Source organism: Rana temporaria, chromosome 1 (genome assembly GCF_905171775.1).
Source record: "Rana temporaria chromosome 1, aRanTem1.1, whole genome shotgun sequence".
Classification (NCBI taxonomy): domain Eukaryota; kingdom Metazoa; phylum Chordata; class Amphibia; order Anura; family Ranidae; genus Rana; species Rana temporaria.
The window spans coordinates 179,566,044-179,583,141 of record NC_053489.1 but is presented as its reverse complement, the minus strand read 5'-3'; the positions used below and the strand labels follow the sequence as shown (position 1 = coordinate 179,583,141).

The 17,098-nt window shown below is 45.2% G+C and overlaps 1 protein-coding gene across 3 annotated transcripts in view; it reads left to right on the top strand.

Annotated features, from left to right (window-relative positions):
- Positions 1-17,098, top strand: part of CAMKK2 (calcium/calmodulin dependent protein kinase kinase 2) — a 188,661-nt gene that overhangs the window by 164,973 nt on the left and 6,590 nt on the right. For 2 of the 3 annotated variants that reach the window (XM_040346824.1, XM_040346842.1), the window contains exon 15: positions 475-575. In XM_040346824.1, the coding sequence (XP_040202758.1) occupies positions 475-575 (101 nt within the window). Of the gene's footprint in view, positions 1-474; positions 576-11,580; positions 11,613-17,098 lie in introns of all 3 variants that reach the window. The other variant, XM_040346832.1, reaches the window with a different exon arrangement.

The window sequence follows — 17,098 nt, the reverse complement described above, 5'->3', positions numbered from 1 at the left end:
AACTGTGCATTGAAATTACGTGTGCGTTACTGCAGTGCTTAAATATGAATCGCCTCTTAGGGTTTAGATCTATTTTAAAATTATATTCATTGATAATCATTTATTGAAATGTGTACAATGTTAAATAAGATGCTGTACTCAGTCGTAGCCTCGCCAGTATATTAGCATTGTGTTTGAATTCCCATATTTATCGGCGTATAACATGCACAGGCGTATAACACGCACCCTAACTAGAGGGAAGTTTCAGGAAAAAAACTTTCCACAGCCCCCTGCGTATAACACGCAGGCACAGTTTACCCTCTATTTTCAGTGTAATAAAGTGAGTTTTATACGCCAATAAATACAGTATATGAGAGTAACTGATATGGGTAATACTGTACATATAGTATGTGGCATAACGCTCATTAGAAAATGATAAGAAAAGCTCTGTTTACAGTATTAAAACCTTTTAAAATGTTCATTATGCCCTCACAGATATTGGTAAAAACGATGCTTAGGAAGCGATCTTTTGGGAATCCGTTTGATGGAAGCAGGAAAGAAGAGAGATCCTTGTCCTCCCCTGGAAATCTACAAACGTAAGTGGACCATTATTGTGATCCATTTGTTTATAGGTCCCCAGTAGCAGGTTGAAGTATGGTTTTGCCTGAATAGAAATCCAGAGTTTGCCTTTGGCAACTTGCATGGTTGTTGGCCATCATCCTGATACAATATTTTCTTCACTGTCTAGGAAGTTACTTGTGTGCAGGGCCAGCTTTTCATTACAGAAGCCTGTAGGCACACAACTTTTGGCACCCTAATGGCTCGTACACATGGCTGGACTTTTGACCATGCAAAAGTCCACTGTGAGCCCGTCGGAAGTCTGACGGACAGAAAGGGAACACATTCTCTATCTAAGGTCCGTCGGACATCCGACAAAAAAAGTCAGATGGAGGCTACACACAGCCAGACTTTCCGAGGAAAAAAAGCCCATCTGACTTTTTTTCTCGGAAAGTCCGGCCGCGTGTACGAGGTATTACCTCTCTGTTGAGACACCTTTTTTTGTGTAAAACATTAGCTATTTTCTTGGTTCTTACCTGGCTTAGTAGAAAATGATGATGCTTGTGTATGTACTGATAATAGAGAAAAAAAAGAGGGGAAAGCTGCTTCTTTCCCCAGCATATGGAGAACTAGAATGTGACCAGTAAAGCTGCAGCTTCTGACAAATGCTCATTCCAGGTCAGTGACTCAATAGGCACTCAAATAAGGATGAAGTTGATGGCTCTGGAACATTCACCTTTTGAAAGAAAGTCTATAATGGCACAGCTTCAATATTTCTGTACTGGCTGATTACTGAAACCACATCTAAGCCCTGAAAAATGCTACAACAAATTTCCAATGTTCTCCTGCACAATCTCGGCAGCGGTATGGTGCCACTGCCTTTCCCTCACTTCAGTAGAGAGGTGAACATTTTCCAGTCATGACAATGTTTTGTCATTTATAATTATAAAGGGCTGTAGATTTTATGTGTGCCAACTAGTTCAGTAGTGGCTGCTGTTTTTTATACTTAGAAAGAATTGGCCTTTACAATGGTAGTATATTCAGATACCTTAAAAAGTGAGCATAACTTTGATTCTCGTTGAGACATTGTGATTTGGTAGTAAAGTAGCATGAAAATGTACATCCAATATTTCTTAATGGTAGCTTAATAGTGCATCCCTAAAATGATACCAATGTATAATTAAAAAAACAAAATATGTACCGACAAAATATCAGTCAAATATATATATATATATTTTTTTTAATAAGACTGAGGGCCAGTTCACACCACATGCAGTCCAGTGTGTTTTTTTTCTTTCTACATCAGATTGCATGGAAAGTATGTTATATGGTTTTCAATGGCATAGTTCACACCAGTGCTTGCAGTTCCAGTGCGTTCCAGTTCCAGTAAAAAAAAGTAGAACATGCTGTACTGAAACGCTGTAAAATGCATCAAAAACACACCGGAATGCACAAAACGCACATGAGAACACACTTGTCCTTATTTAAAGTTAAGAAAAAAGAAGAAGGGGGGAAAAAAGCACTGGAATGCATCAAAAATGCACAAAAAACGAGCATGCAGAAATGCATCTGGACTGCATTTCTATGGTGTGAACTGGCCCTCACAAAAAAAATTTAAATGCATTGTGACTTTAGCAACCAGGGGGACTCATGACCTTTGAAGACTGGCTATGGGATAATTCAGGGCCAGTTCACATCACATGCAGTCCAGTGTGTTTTTTTCCCCTAATCGTCTTTCAGGACAGCCACCTGAGAGACCTTGGCTCCTCCCCTCTGTTGGAAACACCGCGCCAGCCCATAAATTTCCTCCTCCCCTGCTGGTCCTCAGTTATTTGTGTTTCCTCCAGAGGGGAGACACCATAGGAACAAGCCAGGAGAGCCAAGGGAGGCTCAGGCAAGACGGTCCTGAAAGGGAGCAGGGGCTCTCTGGACAAAAGAGACAGGTACTAACCTGAAAGGGAGCCACCCTCACATCCCTGAGCGCAGGTGTAAGTCGGGGGGGGCTCCGGTTTTTTGTATGCACCGAGTGCGGTGTGAGGAGTTACAGCCAGCGTCCTAGACCAGCGTGTGTGGCTGCCGGAGGAATGGGGATTCCAGACGCGCAAGCCACGCTGTGTACTAGGACCGCTCGGAGCCGATGGCGGGTGACGTCATTCAGGCACGGGGGCGGGTACTTCCGGGTTCGCGGCTTCCGGTTCCGGGCGCGAAACTCAAAAACGGAGCCAGGCAATGGCTGGAGGGAGCTGCATAGACGCTGTAGAGACAGCACACGCGGCGCTGGTGACACAGACATGTCGGAAGCAGAGGGGAAAGATGTTGCTCCAGCAGAGACCAGCTCCAGCCACAGCAAGGTAAGGGGAACCTAGGGTGGATTTCCCCTCTCCTAAAAAATAGCCTACCATCCCTCTACACCCCCCAGGGTAATAGGGAGGGGGAGGTGGGTTAACCCCTCAGTGTCAGAGGGTGATTCATAGGGCCCCTAGTGTGGTAAGCCCATATGAAGACACTGCGCACCTGCCGTGAGCAGGGGGAAGGCTACGGTACTAATCATGGGGTATATATTTTTCGCTTGTGTCTTTCAGAAAACTGACAAAGACAAGAATACCCACAGTACAAAGAAAAGATGTCCATCCTGTAAAGTCACACTTAGGGAGTCATGGAAAAAGGCTATTTGTAGCGACTGTATTGATAAGTTAGTACAGGAGCACACTGCGGAACAAAGTGATTTGGCATCATCAGTTAAAGAACTTTCTAATACCTTTGGGTCATTCAAAACAGTTTTTGAAAACTTCCAGATCCCGCAGCTTCAGTCAGCTCCTCCTGTACAGGCAACAACATCAGTCCCGGGAGTAAGACCTTCCACTAGTGCAGGCCCTTCAAGAGTTCCTAGTGAGGAGCTAGAAGAGGAACCTGACAGCGCAGTGTCCGGTTCACAGGAATCAGAGGAGGAGGCTCGGGAAGGTGATTCCAGGAAGCCCTCCCGCTACAAGCTCTCCTTGGAGGATGTAGACCACCTATTGGAAGCTATTTATGCCACTCTGGGTATTCAAACAGAGAAAAAACCATTATCATTGCATGACCAAATGTATGAGGGTTTAGGCGACCAGGAAAGTAAAAATTTCCCAGTCCATGATGTCTTGATCGAAGCAATTAAAAAAGAATGGCAGGAACCAGAAAGGAAACCATTCTTTTCCAAAGCTTTGAAAAGACGATTTCCATTTTCGGATGACCCATCCTCAATTTGGAATAAAACGCCAAAGCTGGATGCTGCCTTTTCTCAAGTTTCAAGGCACACAGACCTAGCCTTTGAGGACATGGGCATTCTATCCGAACCAATGGATAAGAAAATGGATTCATTACTAAAAAAGTCCTGGGACTCCACGCTGGGTAGTTTAAAACCAGCAATGGCAGTCACCGTGGTAGCCAGGAACATGGAATTTTGGCTGAACCAGATTCAGGAGCACATTGAGGAGGAGACGGCAAAAGACCAAATCCTAGCCTCATTTCCCACATTGTTGAGAGGCATAGCTTATATTGCAGACGCCTCAGCTGAACTGGTACGGATGGCAGCTAGATCGTCTGCATTAGCTAACTCAACCAGGAGGGCCTTATGGTTAAAGACGTGGCAGGGGGACTGCGCGTCTAAAACCAAATTATGCGGCATCCCATTCACAGGGGACCTGCTCTTTGGGCCGGGATTAGAAAAAGTGCTGGACCATACAGCGGACAAGAAAAAAGCGTTTCCGCTGAAACGCAAAGCACCCTGGAGTCAGCCACAGCAGACCAAAAAGAGACAGAACAAATTTAATTGGGTACCTAAGGGCCCCCGCTTCACACCCAAGGTAGACAATCAGAAAAGACCCTGGGCCCAGAGAGGGAAAGGCAAAGCAGGAGCTATTTTTCGTGCTCCTGAACAAGCCTATGATAAGAAATGACAGATTGCTCACAGTGGGAGGAAGACTGGGGGACTTCCTCCCTCAGTGGGAAAAGGTGACTTCCAATCGATTCATATTGAGGATCATAAAGGAAGGTTATCATCTAGAATTCTCCAGAACACCCCCAAAAAAGTTTTATTTAACAAAACTTCCGAAGGACAGAAGAAAGGCCGAAGGGTTAATGAGAGCCCTGGAGGATCTCAAGAAACAAGAGGTAGTAGTGGAGGTCCCCAAAAAAGAAAGGGGACTTGGGTTCTACTCCCACATTTTTGGAGTACTAAAACCCACGGGGAAGGTCAGACCAATCTTAAACCTAAAACCCCTCAACCTATCCATAACCTACAAGAGGTTCAGAATGGACTCAATTTACTCAGTGAAAGCCCTACTACCTCCAAACTGTTTCCTGGTCTCCTTAGATCTAAAGGACGCCTACTTACACGTTCCAATACACAGGGACCACCAACAGTTCCTGAGATTGGCGATAGAGACGGGAAACAGAACCTTACATTTACAATTCCAGGCCTTACCCTTCGGCCTCTCTTCCTCACCCAGAGTCTTCACCAAGATTCTGGCGGAAGCCCTGGCACCCTTGCGAGTCCAAGGCATTTCCATCATTGCATATCTGGACGATCTGCTGCTGTTCGCAGAAACCCCATAGAGGTTGCAAAAGAACCTCGAGACCACACAGATCTTTTTGAAAGATCTAGGGTGGTTAATAAATGTGGAAAAATCAAATCTAAAGCCCACACAACAGATAACATACTTGGGGTACGTGATAGACTCTGTACAGCAAAGGATTTTTCTACCCAAAGAGAAGATAGAAAAGATCCAAAAAGAAACAAAGGCAATTCAGGTGAATTCACCATGTACCATCAGACAGATCATGTCAACACTGGGGCTGCTAACATCGGCAATCCCAGCTGTTCAATGGGCAGCCTTACATTTCCGACCACTGCAAGTGTTCCTTCTAGAGGTTTGGGACCATAGGCAGGAGTCCTTAGACACCCAGGTTCGAATACCGACACAGGTAAAAAGAACCCTTTGGTGGTGGAGGACGGTGGAAAACTTGACCATAGGTCGGCTGTGGACACTTCCCATTTCCCAAATCCTTACCACGGACGCAAGTGGGATAGGATGGGGAGCACATCTAGGCTCCCAAGTAACCCAAGGGATTTGGAAAGGGGAAGAGAGGAGGAGATCCTCCAATTGGAAAGAGTTGAAGGCAGTGGGGCTTGCACTTCAATTCTTCCAGGGACAACTGAAGGGACATCATGTTCAAATAAGATCCGACAACGCTTCAGTTATTGCCTATGTAAACAAGCAGGGTGGAACAAGGAGCGGAACCCTGTGGGCATTAGCGAAAGAAATCCTGACATGGGGAGAAAGGAATATTCTCTCGCTATCAGCAATCCACCTAAAAGGGGATTTAAACACAGTAGCGGATTTCCTCAGCTGAAGGAAAGCGACTGGGAACTAAATCAGGAGGTGTTCAGGCAGATCACACTAAAATGGGGAACACCTCAAGTGGATTTATTCGCATCCAAGAAGAACAAAAAGGTCAAGACCTTCTTCTCACTAAACAGAGAGGACGGAGCAATAGGAGTGGATGCTTTAGCACAAAGGTGGACTTTCAGGACATGTTATGCCTTTCCTCCACCCGTATTAATTCCACAAGTATTACGGAAACTGCGTGCAGAGAAAACCAACCTGATTCTCATAGCACCTCACTGGCCCAAGAGACCATGGTTCTCTTTACTGAAAGAGCTAGCTATAGAACCCCCCTGGTTGTTGCCAGTCCAGGAGGATCTACTCTCCCAAGGCCCAGTATATTGCCCCCAAGTGGAAAAGTGGAACTTGGCCGCGTGGTTTCTGAGGAGCAACTGCTGAAAGCAAAGGGTTTTTCAAACCACTTAATTGCGACTCTACTGAAAAGCAGAAAGTTAGAGACACGCAAAATTTATGAAAAGGTATGGAAGTGCTTTGGCAAATGGTGCACAGAAAACTCTTTTAATACACAGAGTTCAGTGGCCGTCCTAGAATTTTTACAAAAGGGAGTAGAAAAAGGACTAAGCCTTAGTACGCTAAAAGGTCAAGTATCCGCACTGTCAGTGTTCTTAGAGGAAAGGCTAGCATCTGACCCATGGATAGTCAGATTCTTCAGATCCTTGAGCCGACAGAGACCTATTCAAACCTCGGTCTTCCCGAAATGGGACCTGTCCTTGGTACTACAAGCTTTGACAGCCAAACCTTTTGAGCCTTTGGAAGATTGCAATCTAAAGACGCTGACACTAAAAGCAGTCTTTTTGGTGGCAATCACCACTGCAAGACGGGTCTGTGAGTTAGAGGCCCTATCAATCAGACCCCCCTTTTTTCAGATCTTCGCAGATCGTATAATTTTTAAATTGGATCCGGGATTCCTGCCTAAAGTAATCTCAAGGTTCCATAGAGAACAAGAAATTATATTACCTTCATTTTGTCCGAACCCTTCCAGAGAACAGGAAGTGAAATTCCATAGCTTAGACGTCAGGAGATGCGTCTTGCATTATTTAAAAGTGACTAAAACTTTAAGGAAAACGGACTCTTTATTTATTTTGCATTCTGGAGCTAGACAAGGACATAGAGCTACCAGGCGCACTATAGCTAGATGGTTAAAAGAAGCCATTGAAAAAGCTTACAGTTTAGGAGGCATACCGATCCCAGAGGGTATCACAGCCTCACAGGCAGAGAGAGCTGGAGCAACGCCGGAGCAGATCTGTAAAGCGGCGACATTGTCCAGTTTTGCCACCTTCGTAAGACACTATAGGGTGGATCTTTGGTCAGCTAAGGATCAGACCTTTGGACGTAAGGTCTTACAAGCTGTGGTCCCGCCCTAGGGTAAGTGCTCGGTTATCCTCTCAGGTGGCTGTCCTGAAAGACGATTAGGGGAAAAACGAAGTTACTTACTGGTAACGTTCTTTCCCGTAGTCTTTCAGGACAGCCGGGTAACCCACCCAAAGGTATGTATAAGATTTCCTTACAGGAATTGTGATATGGTTAACGATGTGTATCATGTTTTCTTGTGTCTCCCCAGCAACTGGAGGTGCTCTAAAAGAACTGAGGACCAGCAGGGGAGGAGGAAATTTATGGGCTGGCGCGGTGTTTCCAACAGAGGGGAGGAGCCAAGGTCTCTCAGGTGGCTGTCCTGAAAGACTACGGGAAAGAACGTTACCAGTAAGTAACTTCGTTTTTTCTGCATCAAAAATGCATGGAAAGTAGGTTATATGGTTTTCAATGGCATAGCTCACACCAGTGCTTACAGTTCCAGTGTGTTCCAGTTCCAGAAAAAAAAGTAGAACATCATCCTCCAGCAACGCAAGATGATGGGTGTCTTACCTGTTGCCTACATCAAAGACAGAGCCACAGAATTTAGGTTAGCCAATGGGTTATTGTAATTGCTTTAAACTGGACACACTGAACCCCATGAATCCACATCCAACTTGTGAGTTCCTGCAGGGGAAAATCCTCACAAGGCAATGGCAGATTACAGGCATTTGGGAGTGGGAGCCCATGGGACAAATATTGAGAATTCCATTTCAGGCTCTGAGGAAACCCAAACCTAGATTTCTCTCAGGGTGATAGCTTTCCTCTTGTTCAGAGCAAGGCTCTGATACTGACACTGCACCCACCCTCTGAATTGGGCTCCCTCACAGACACACAACATGCGTCCTTCCATTGTCTGTCCGCAGGTGCCAACAGCCATAAATTCTTATCACAAACCAAAAAATTCCCAATTCACGTTAGAAACCGAGGGTTTAGTTGTACACATTTGCGAATATATGAGAAAGCTGCAGTGCCCTTCCAAGGATCCTCTGTATACTGTGGTCCTTACTCTGTATCTGAAAGTCTCCAAGTTGGAGCACATATAGCAGTGGAGAAATTAAAGGGGTTGTAAAGGTAAATGTTTTTTCACCTTAATGCATCCTATGCATTAAAGTGAAAAAACATCCGACGGTGCACCCCCGAACCCCCGTTTTACTTTTCTCACCCCTCGAAAGTCCCGCACGCATCCTCGTGATCCTCTTTGGTTCCCAGCCTGCCCGTTGATTGGCTAGGCTGGACAGATTGATAGCAGCGCAGCCATTGTCTGGCGCTGCTGTCAATATCACATCCGATGACGCAGCGCGCTGGGGGCGGGGCCGATTGATACAGTCGGCGGCTATGCCCGCCGCTGTATCACGGGAGCGCGCCTGCAAAAGCTTTCCATCATGCAAGCAGGCTTATTGATTGACAGTGCATACTCATTTCTGGTTACATACAATTAGTTCTTCACAGCATCTAAATATTCCAGTAGAAACAAAAAAGAAGGCACATTCCTATAATGACTTTCCCTACTCTTGACCAAGCCAACTGGGCTTTATATAATGAGTGTCCTAACCCTGAGAGGTTATTCACTTCTTCTGCCATTTTTTTCTACCCTATGGAAGAAAAATAAAAAAAGGATGGACTGTCCCCACTGTGGGCCTGGCCATTTTTGCACTAAATAATCAATCTGCTGTTCCAATTGCGGTTATTCCCTTCTTTAAGGATTAAGTTAGAGACTCTTTTGAAGACATCCTTTGCTCTGGTTCGTCCAGCCCTGGCTTTTGCCACTTTGTTTATTTGCCTAGACTATGGCAAAATGGACAGGAGAATGCAATAGAGAACTTTCTCCTGATGAGATCCTAATCTTTCTGCTAGATTATAGCTCTTGCCCTCAGCCCTACTATTTTGCATAGACGCCATTCTTCAAAACGTCCTTACTTTCTTTGCGTATGCACAGCATTTTATGGCTTAGAACTTGGTCTGCTGACCCTACTGGAGAAAGGGTGCCTTTTGGAAATACCTTAGAAGGCGAGATCCTCTTTGGAAAATCCCTTGAGGAATACATTAAGATGGTTATGGAGGAAAGGAGGTTCCTACCCCACTATCCCTAATCACACCTCCCTATTGAATCTTCCTCCTCTACCATATATGTACAACCTGTTAGCCCTGGCCAGGTGTCATCATCTAATGTAGGTCTATCCTTTCATGGCAGACCCTTCTGACAAGTCTTCTGACATTTGCTCCAGTAGCAAGGCTCCTGAAAGGTCTCCTGTAGACCTGCCATGATGTCTACTGCAATAGCTTTGCTTCTGCCTGGTCTCCTGTAAACCTGCCACTATATTTCTCATATGGGAGATTTTCCTCGTTTTATTAGAAAATGCAATGTAAAGGGTTATACTCCCTATTTATACATCAATGAAATCCCACTGTCCATTTACTGTCCGGAGTACCTGGGACTAATTCTGACAACATTCTTCTTTAGCACAATATTTTTGTCTATACCTGGCCCTAAGTTCATGGAGACATGATTAAGGCCTTTGTAGGGGAAAACACAATGGCTCAGTAGGTGGACAGGTGAGAGTATGTGTGTTGTGAATCCTCTACTTAGTATATTGTAGGTGGACAGGTGAGAGTATGTGTGTTGTGAATCCTCTACTTAGTATATTAAAGCTAGTTTTATATTAGTGATGGCATTACTAGGCGTCCTGTTCTTTTTTTTTTTTTTTTTTTACTTTACAAGCCTGGCTTTCATACGTTGGCATTAATACTGGCTCTGGCTTCTATACTTTGCAAATAAGGACTTCTGACTTGCAGCCTGTAAGTCAGCCTTGTTAGAACAAAATCAGCAGCCTACATTTCACTCATGACAAGTATACTTTTTTGAATGAAATTAAAGGCTTGACTTTTATAAATAAATAATTTAACAAATAATTAAACAAACGTGAAATTACTTGCTCTCTGCAGTCGTTTTTCACAGGCCCCTCCCTCCTGCTGAGTGCCTCCCAGAGAAAGCTTGCTCCCGAGCCGCTGATCTATGTATCCATTCACACACAGTCGCGGCTCAAGCCCCCCCCCCCCCCCCCTCTCCTCATTGGCTCACTGGCTGTTATTGACAGCAGCAGGAGCTAATGTCACCTGCTACTGTTTCAGCCAGTGAGATAGGAGAGTCCATTTAGAGTCAGGGTGAGCCAAGGCTCTCATGCACATCGCTGAATTGAGATGGGGCTCAGGTAAGGATAAGAAAGATTTTTTTATCCTAATGCAAAAAGGTAAAAAAAACATTCTGGGCCAGATCCACATAGCGGATCGTAATTTTATTCCGGCGTAGCGTATCGTAGTAACGCTACGCCGCCGCAACTTTGAGAGGCAAGTGCTGTATTCACAAAGCACTTGCCTCTAAAGTTACGGCGGCGTAGCGTAAATCTGCTGGCGTATGGGCGCAGAATTCAAATGTTAAAGATGTGGGCGTGTTTTATGTTAATTTTACTTGACCCGAGGTAAATGAAGTTTTTTCTGAACAGCGCATGCGCAGTCCGTGGGGGTATCCCAGTGCGCATGCTCGAAATTAACCCGCAACAAGCCAATGCTTACGACGTGAACGTCATTCTACGCAAAGCCCTATTCAGGAACGACTTACGCAAACAATGTAACATTTTTAAAATTTGACGCGGGAACGACGTCCATACTTAACATAGGATACGTCTCATATAGCAGGGGTAACTATACGCCGAAAAAAGCCTTACGGAAACGACGTAAAAAAATGCGCCGGACGTACGTTCGTGGATCGCCTTATCTAGCTAATTTGCATACTCAACGCGGAAATGCCACCTAGCGGCCAGCGTAAATATGCACCTTAGATCCGACGGCGTACTAAGACGTACTCCAGTCGGATCTAGCCCAGCTTCAGGCGTATCTTGTTTTGTGGATACAAAACAAAGATACGCCGGAGCAAACTAGAAGTTACGCGGCGTATCAATAGATACGCCAGCGTAACTTCTTTGTGGATCTGGCCCTCTGCCTTTAGAACCACTTTAAGATATTTGTACTTTGACCTGCATTTAGTGGAGGTAGCTAATACAGCATTCATAATAAATCTGCCTTTTGGTTTACTGAGAAGCAATTGGATTAATAATGCACATTCAGCAGGTAAAATGGCTGCCACCATGTGTGCATAACATATCTTTTTACATAGCAGGAACTGTATATTGAATATGAACCATTGTTAGTGTGAATAAAGTGTTCAGATTAATTTCTTTTTTCATTGTAGAAAAAACAAATCAGGCAAAATATCAGGAAAAGGTAACTTGTGTAAAGCTTCGAAAGCAATCTCTCTGTCCACTTGATGGCCTGTGCCCTAACCTAACACAGCTTTGCATGATGTTCTTACACACAACCTTACACAAGGCAGGTATTACCTGTCCACATCTAGTCTTGTACTGTGAAGTGCCAGATCATAAAGAGCACATACACCTGAAGTCTGAGGGATACATTAGTGATGCCAAGCAGAGAACTGCCAGTGAGTAGTTGTAATGAATGTAGAAGAGCTTCTTGTAATTGGTGTTGCCAACCTTAAGGATTTTTTTTCACCATACCGATGATCAATATGCTTTTTTATCTCAATGGTAGCTCAAGAACTAGCTTAATGTGAGGTGTATGATCCTTATTTAGATTGTGGTACATTTTATGACAGCTGTGATGTTAAAGGAAATGTTTCTTCGCTGAAAATGGGCTCTGGGGTCAATTCAGAACACTTGTTTCAGGTCCATGAATAATTTATAAATGTACAAGAGAAGGCCTTTAGTTCACCTCACATGTTTTACCAGCAGGGAATTTGATATCACTGTGTTTATATTCATAGAGGAAAAGGTCTGTATAAAAATAGAATCACAGGATCTAACAACAGGCGTAGATTGACCACATACTACCTGCATTGTACGGACCAAAATAGACAACAGTTTGAATGTCCTCCTAGCTGGTCACATTAGGCTTGAGGCCAAATTTTAGAATAATCTAAAAATCCATCCTTATAATGCCCCCCCCCCCCCCCTACACACACACACTGCAAAAGTTAATAGATCATGAGGTCTAGGGGCTGTAAATACATTATAAATATTCCTTGTTCTAGCAAGATCTCTCCAGCACTGCAATCCTTTCCCTGCAGCTGCTCTATAAGCTGTGACCGGTTCTTATCATACTCCAGCCACCTCAGCATACCATACAGAGTTAGGGCCCTTTCACACAGGGCGGATCAGTAATGATCCGCCTCCGTGTGTCCGTACAGCTCAGCGGGGGTCCTCCGTAAAATCCCCACTGACAGGGCGGTCCCCGCACACTGTGCAGGGACCGCCCTGTCTTTCCTCCGCTCTCCCCTATGGGGAATCGGATGAACACGGACCGTATGTAGGGTTTTCTTCCATCCGAAAATGCGGATCTTTGCGGAGGCGGACAAATTACGGGTGTCAGCGGATAGTCATCCGCTGACACCCGTAATCACATAGGGACCCATGTATGTCCCGTTTTCATCCGCAACGGACGGATGAAAATGCAGACATACGGTCCGTACGTGTGAAAGGGCCCTTAATGTCCCTGTATTGTACGTGATGGTGGGTCCTCTCACAGACGGGAGCTGTGGACGGAGTAGGAAAGAACTGGAGCAAGGAATCAGGTAAGTGAAACAACCTCTTCTGCAATCCCCCAGACATAACAAGCATTTAACCCCACTGCAAGGGTGGAATGTTTAAAATTCCTGGAGTTGGGCTTTAAAAGACAATGTAATGAACTGGTTGCTGTAGTAGTTTGTGTCTTATATTCAGGACTGTTTCTTGTGTGATAAAAAACGCCTTGTATCTGGCCGTTATCTTCAAACCCAGACAGGCAGAAGAGTGTACACTTTGAAGTAGGGATGAGGTCAGGCATGTTCAGATCCTAATCCAAACCCACCTGAATATCCTGCCAGGAAGCTGTCACTTTGCACGGCCAATCAAAGGCGGCCGAGGCATTGCCCACCCCCACAGCTCTGGAGTTTGCCAGAAGGGCTGGTGTGCCTAAATGTATTTGATAGTTGGTGTGAGATCTATCTCCTGGATGGCTCAGACCTGTTAAACGTGAATAAAGCAATATGTGGACCTTCTTTACCAATACTGTGCAACTGAACCATTTCATAAACCATATTGCTCCTCTAGGCAAAACAACATTTTGCTATATGAACAGATTTGGGCCGATACTGTTTTTATTGAAGAACTCCTTAAATCTCTAGTCGGGCCTTATTATCTTGTCTCGTTTTCCCTCCCTGTATCTCCAAGTACCACAAACTACATTAGGTGACTGCAGAATGAAGCATACTGGGGCACACAAAACTGCAGTTTTGCCTGCTGTTCTTTTATATAAAAGCATGCTTCTCTTATAGATCCTTCTTTACTAAAACTGCCACCCTAAGGAATCATACACAGGGATTTATTTACATCTAATATGCTTTTTCATCCCTGTAACGGTCACCACCGTTTACGACCTTCCATCCATGACAACAGCTCATCTGACACACAGACAGACCAGCAGGCATCCCATTTTCCCAGAATCAAGACGAGACACGCAGCTCTGTACTTGTTCCAAATGTAATGATACTTTAATGATTTCTCTCAGTCTTTTTATATAGTACAACAGGTCACAGAATTTACAGGAACAATCAAACTGCCCCCCCCCCCAATCACACACTAAGGCTAATTACTAAACATTCCTCAATTACTAACAACAAAAGCCTTCACCCACTCCGTCTCTGCATACCGCTCGACACCTCTGAGCATCAATAGATTGTAGACAGGGTTATCACACATAAGCAGTCTTTAGTATGCATAATTAGAGTTCTGGGAGCAGACCTGGGATTAACACCTGTCCGTTACAACACCTTTACACAAGGACAATGGAATGTCCTCCAAGCCCTGATGCAATTAGCATGTCACTAGACTAATCATAGAAATGAGTCATAGATTATTGACTGGTTGGGGTCACAATTAACCAACATCTTGTAGTCTCTCAAGATCCTGCAATATGAACTGTCCGTGATGTCAAATCTCATGTAATCCATGAATTACGATTCACTTGCCACTCCGTGCCCAAAGGGCACAGAGTGGACTCAGACCCAAGAGTTATCAGTGACGCTGACACAGGAGTATCCTCCATCCTCACAAAGTCTCTGTTTGTCCCGGGTCATTCCGTTACATCTCTCCCCTTTCGGTGGGAGACTGACACAGGAGGAGACCCCGAACGGGTTGACTCCGAAGTCAGTCAGTAGATCCAGTCCTCCAATGCTGGTATCCATACCGTACCCCAAATAAATGGCTCCAAACAGAGCATTACTCACCCAACCAACCTCTGTCTCTCTCAGAGAATCTGCCTGCCGCTGGGGAGAGGCCTGGACTGGCCCTTTTCCCTGGAGTCCTTTCAGCCGCTGGAGAGAAGACAGGGTGACTGGGCTCAGTTCCTCATGCTGCTGGGGATCTGGGCCAACTGCCCCCCATCCCTGGGGTATACCAGTGGAGACTGAAGTCCCATCCACTGGTGGTAGAAAATCCCCTGATGCTTGCAAAGCCAAGCCGACATCCTCCTGTCTCGGTGACGCACCATTTTCTGGGGTTGTGTCAGTGGAGACCACAGTCCCATCCACTGCCCCAGGAACTCCCTCTTCCATTAGTAGAGAGCAGAGGCTTGTGGCACTCTGCTCTGTTGCCAGCTCTTCTGCTGGGTCGCTTGGAGTGGAGACCACAGTCCCATCCACTCCCACAGGAACTCCCTCTCCTGCTAGGTGAGAGCAGAGGCTTGTGGCGCTCTGCTCTGTTGCCAGCTCTTCTGCTGGGTCGCTTTGGGGGGAGACCACAGTCCCATCCCCCGATGTCAGCTCAAGCTGCAGTTGTGTGCAGCAGCCAGTATCATCCTGCCCTGCCGCCAGAGATTCAGCTGGGAGTAAATGCTTTACCACCACAGCTTGTTGCTGGGGAGAGGGGCCAATTGCCCCGGCTCCCTGGAACTCCACTTCCATGGTGACTGGCATCTGTACCTCTCCCCTCTCTTCAGTTGGTGCTGCTGTGACTTCTGCTGCTGCAGCACCTCTTTGCTCTAGCCAAGTGGCATCCACAGCCGCTATAACCCGGTCTATGATCTCCGGTGGAGGATTAGGTCCATACTGTGCCAGTCCACGTCTAACAGCCCGGTCCCAAAACTCTTCATCGGGTGTCCTGTCTGTTACGCTGGGCCTCTCAGCTCTATCCATTTCGACAAGTTGTGCGATAATGTCCCTTCTCTTACGGTTGCAGGCCGATCTGCCCCGGCTCTCCAGTAAGTCCTTGAGGGAAGAGAGCTTCAGCCGTTCATACAGCGTCTCCATCGTCCTGTGTCCTTGTCGCCGTCCTTTAAGCGATGGAATTATCCCACCGCTGCCACCACTGTAACGGTCACCACCGTTTACGACCTTCCATCCATGACAACAGCTCATCTGACACACAGACAGACCAGCAGGCATCCCATTTTCCCAGAATCAAGACGAGACACGCAGCTCTGTACTTGTTCCAAATGTAATGATACTTTAATGATTTCTCTCAGTCTTTTTATATAGTACAACAGGTCACAGAATTTACAGGAACAATCAAACTGCCCCCCCCCCCCAATCACACACTAAGGCTAATTACTAAACATTCCTCAATTACTAACAACAAAAGCCTTCACCCACTCCGTCTCTGCATACCGCTCGACACCTCTGAGCATCAATAGATTGTAGACAGGGTTATCACACATAAGCAGTCTTTAGTATGCATAATTAGAGTTCTGGGAGCAGACCTGGGATTAACACCTGTCCGTTACAACACCTTTACACAAGGACAATGGAATGTCCTCCAAGCCCTGATGCAATTAGCATGTCACTAGACTAATCATAGAAATGAGTCATAGATTATTGACTGGTTGGGGTCACAATTAACCAACATCTTGTAGTCTCTCAAGATCCTGCAATATGAACTGTCCGTGATGTCAAATCTCATGTAATCCATGAATTACGATTCACTTGCCACTCCATGCCCAAAGGGCACAGAGTGGACTCAGACCCAAGAGTTATCAGTGACGCTGACACAGGAGTATCCTCCATCCTCACAAAGTCTCTGTTTGTCCCGGGTCATTCCGTTACAATCCCCATACAAATCAGTATGAAAACAAAAGCAATTCAAAGGCAGCTCATGAAGTCAATCAAAAGCAACTTAGAAGCAAGTCAAGGAAAAAAAAAAAACTTGTGCAGAGTGAAATTTGAAGGCCAAGACTGTCAGCTCCTAAAAATTCTAGTTGTATAGCAGGCATGCTGATCTAATGTCTTAAATGTGAATCACTGACTTGTTGGCTGAAAATCTATTGAAGTCAGGGGATTGGCATTTCTGACAGGCAACTCACATTTTCAGAGGACATTCACAATTTGAGCGCTTAGGTTTCTCCCAGCTTTCTTCTATGGGAGTAAAATGCATTTTTAATGTAATCTTTATTTTAAAGATATTTGCATATAACAACATACAAAAAAAAAAAAAACAGAAACAAACACATGAAACAGAGCATACAGGTAATCAAGACAACACATAGAGAGCCCTCATTTGGGTCCCTTATATCCGTCTGGGGAGTTACTCAGAGACATACAAACCAGGGGGATCGTATCAGGGGAGTAAGGAACATCATATTACAACCATGTCATATGAATTCAAACATCAATGAATCACCTCTACTGTCTCCCCCTGGTTGGTATACCATTGATGAGGGTT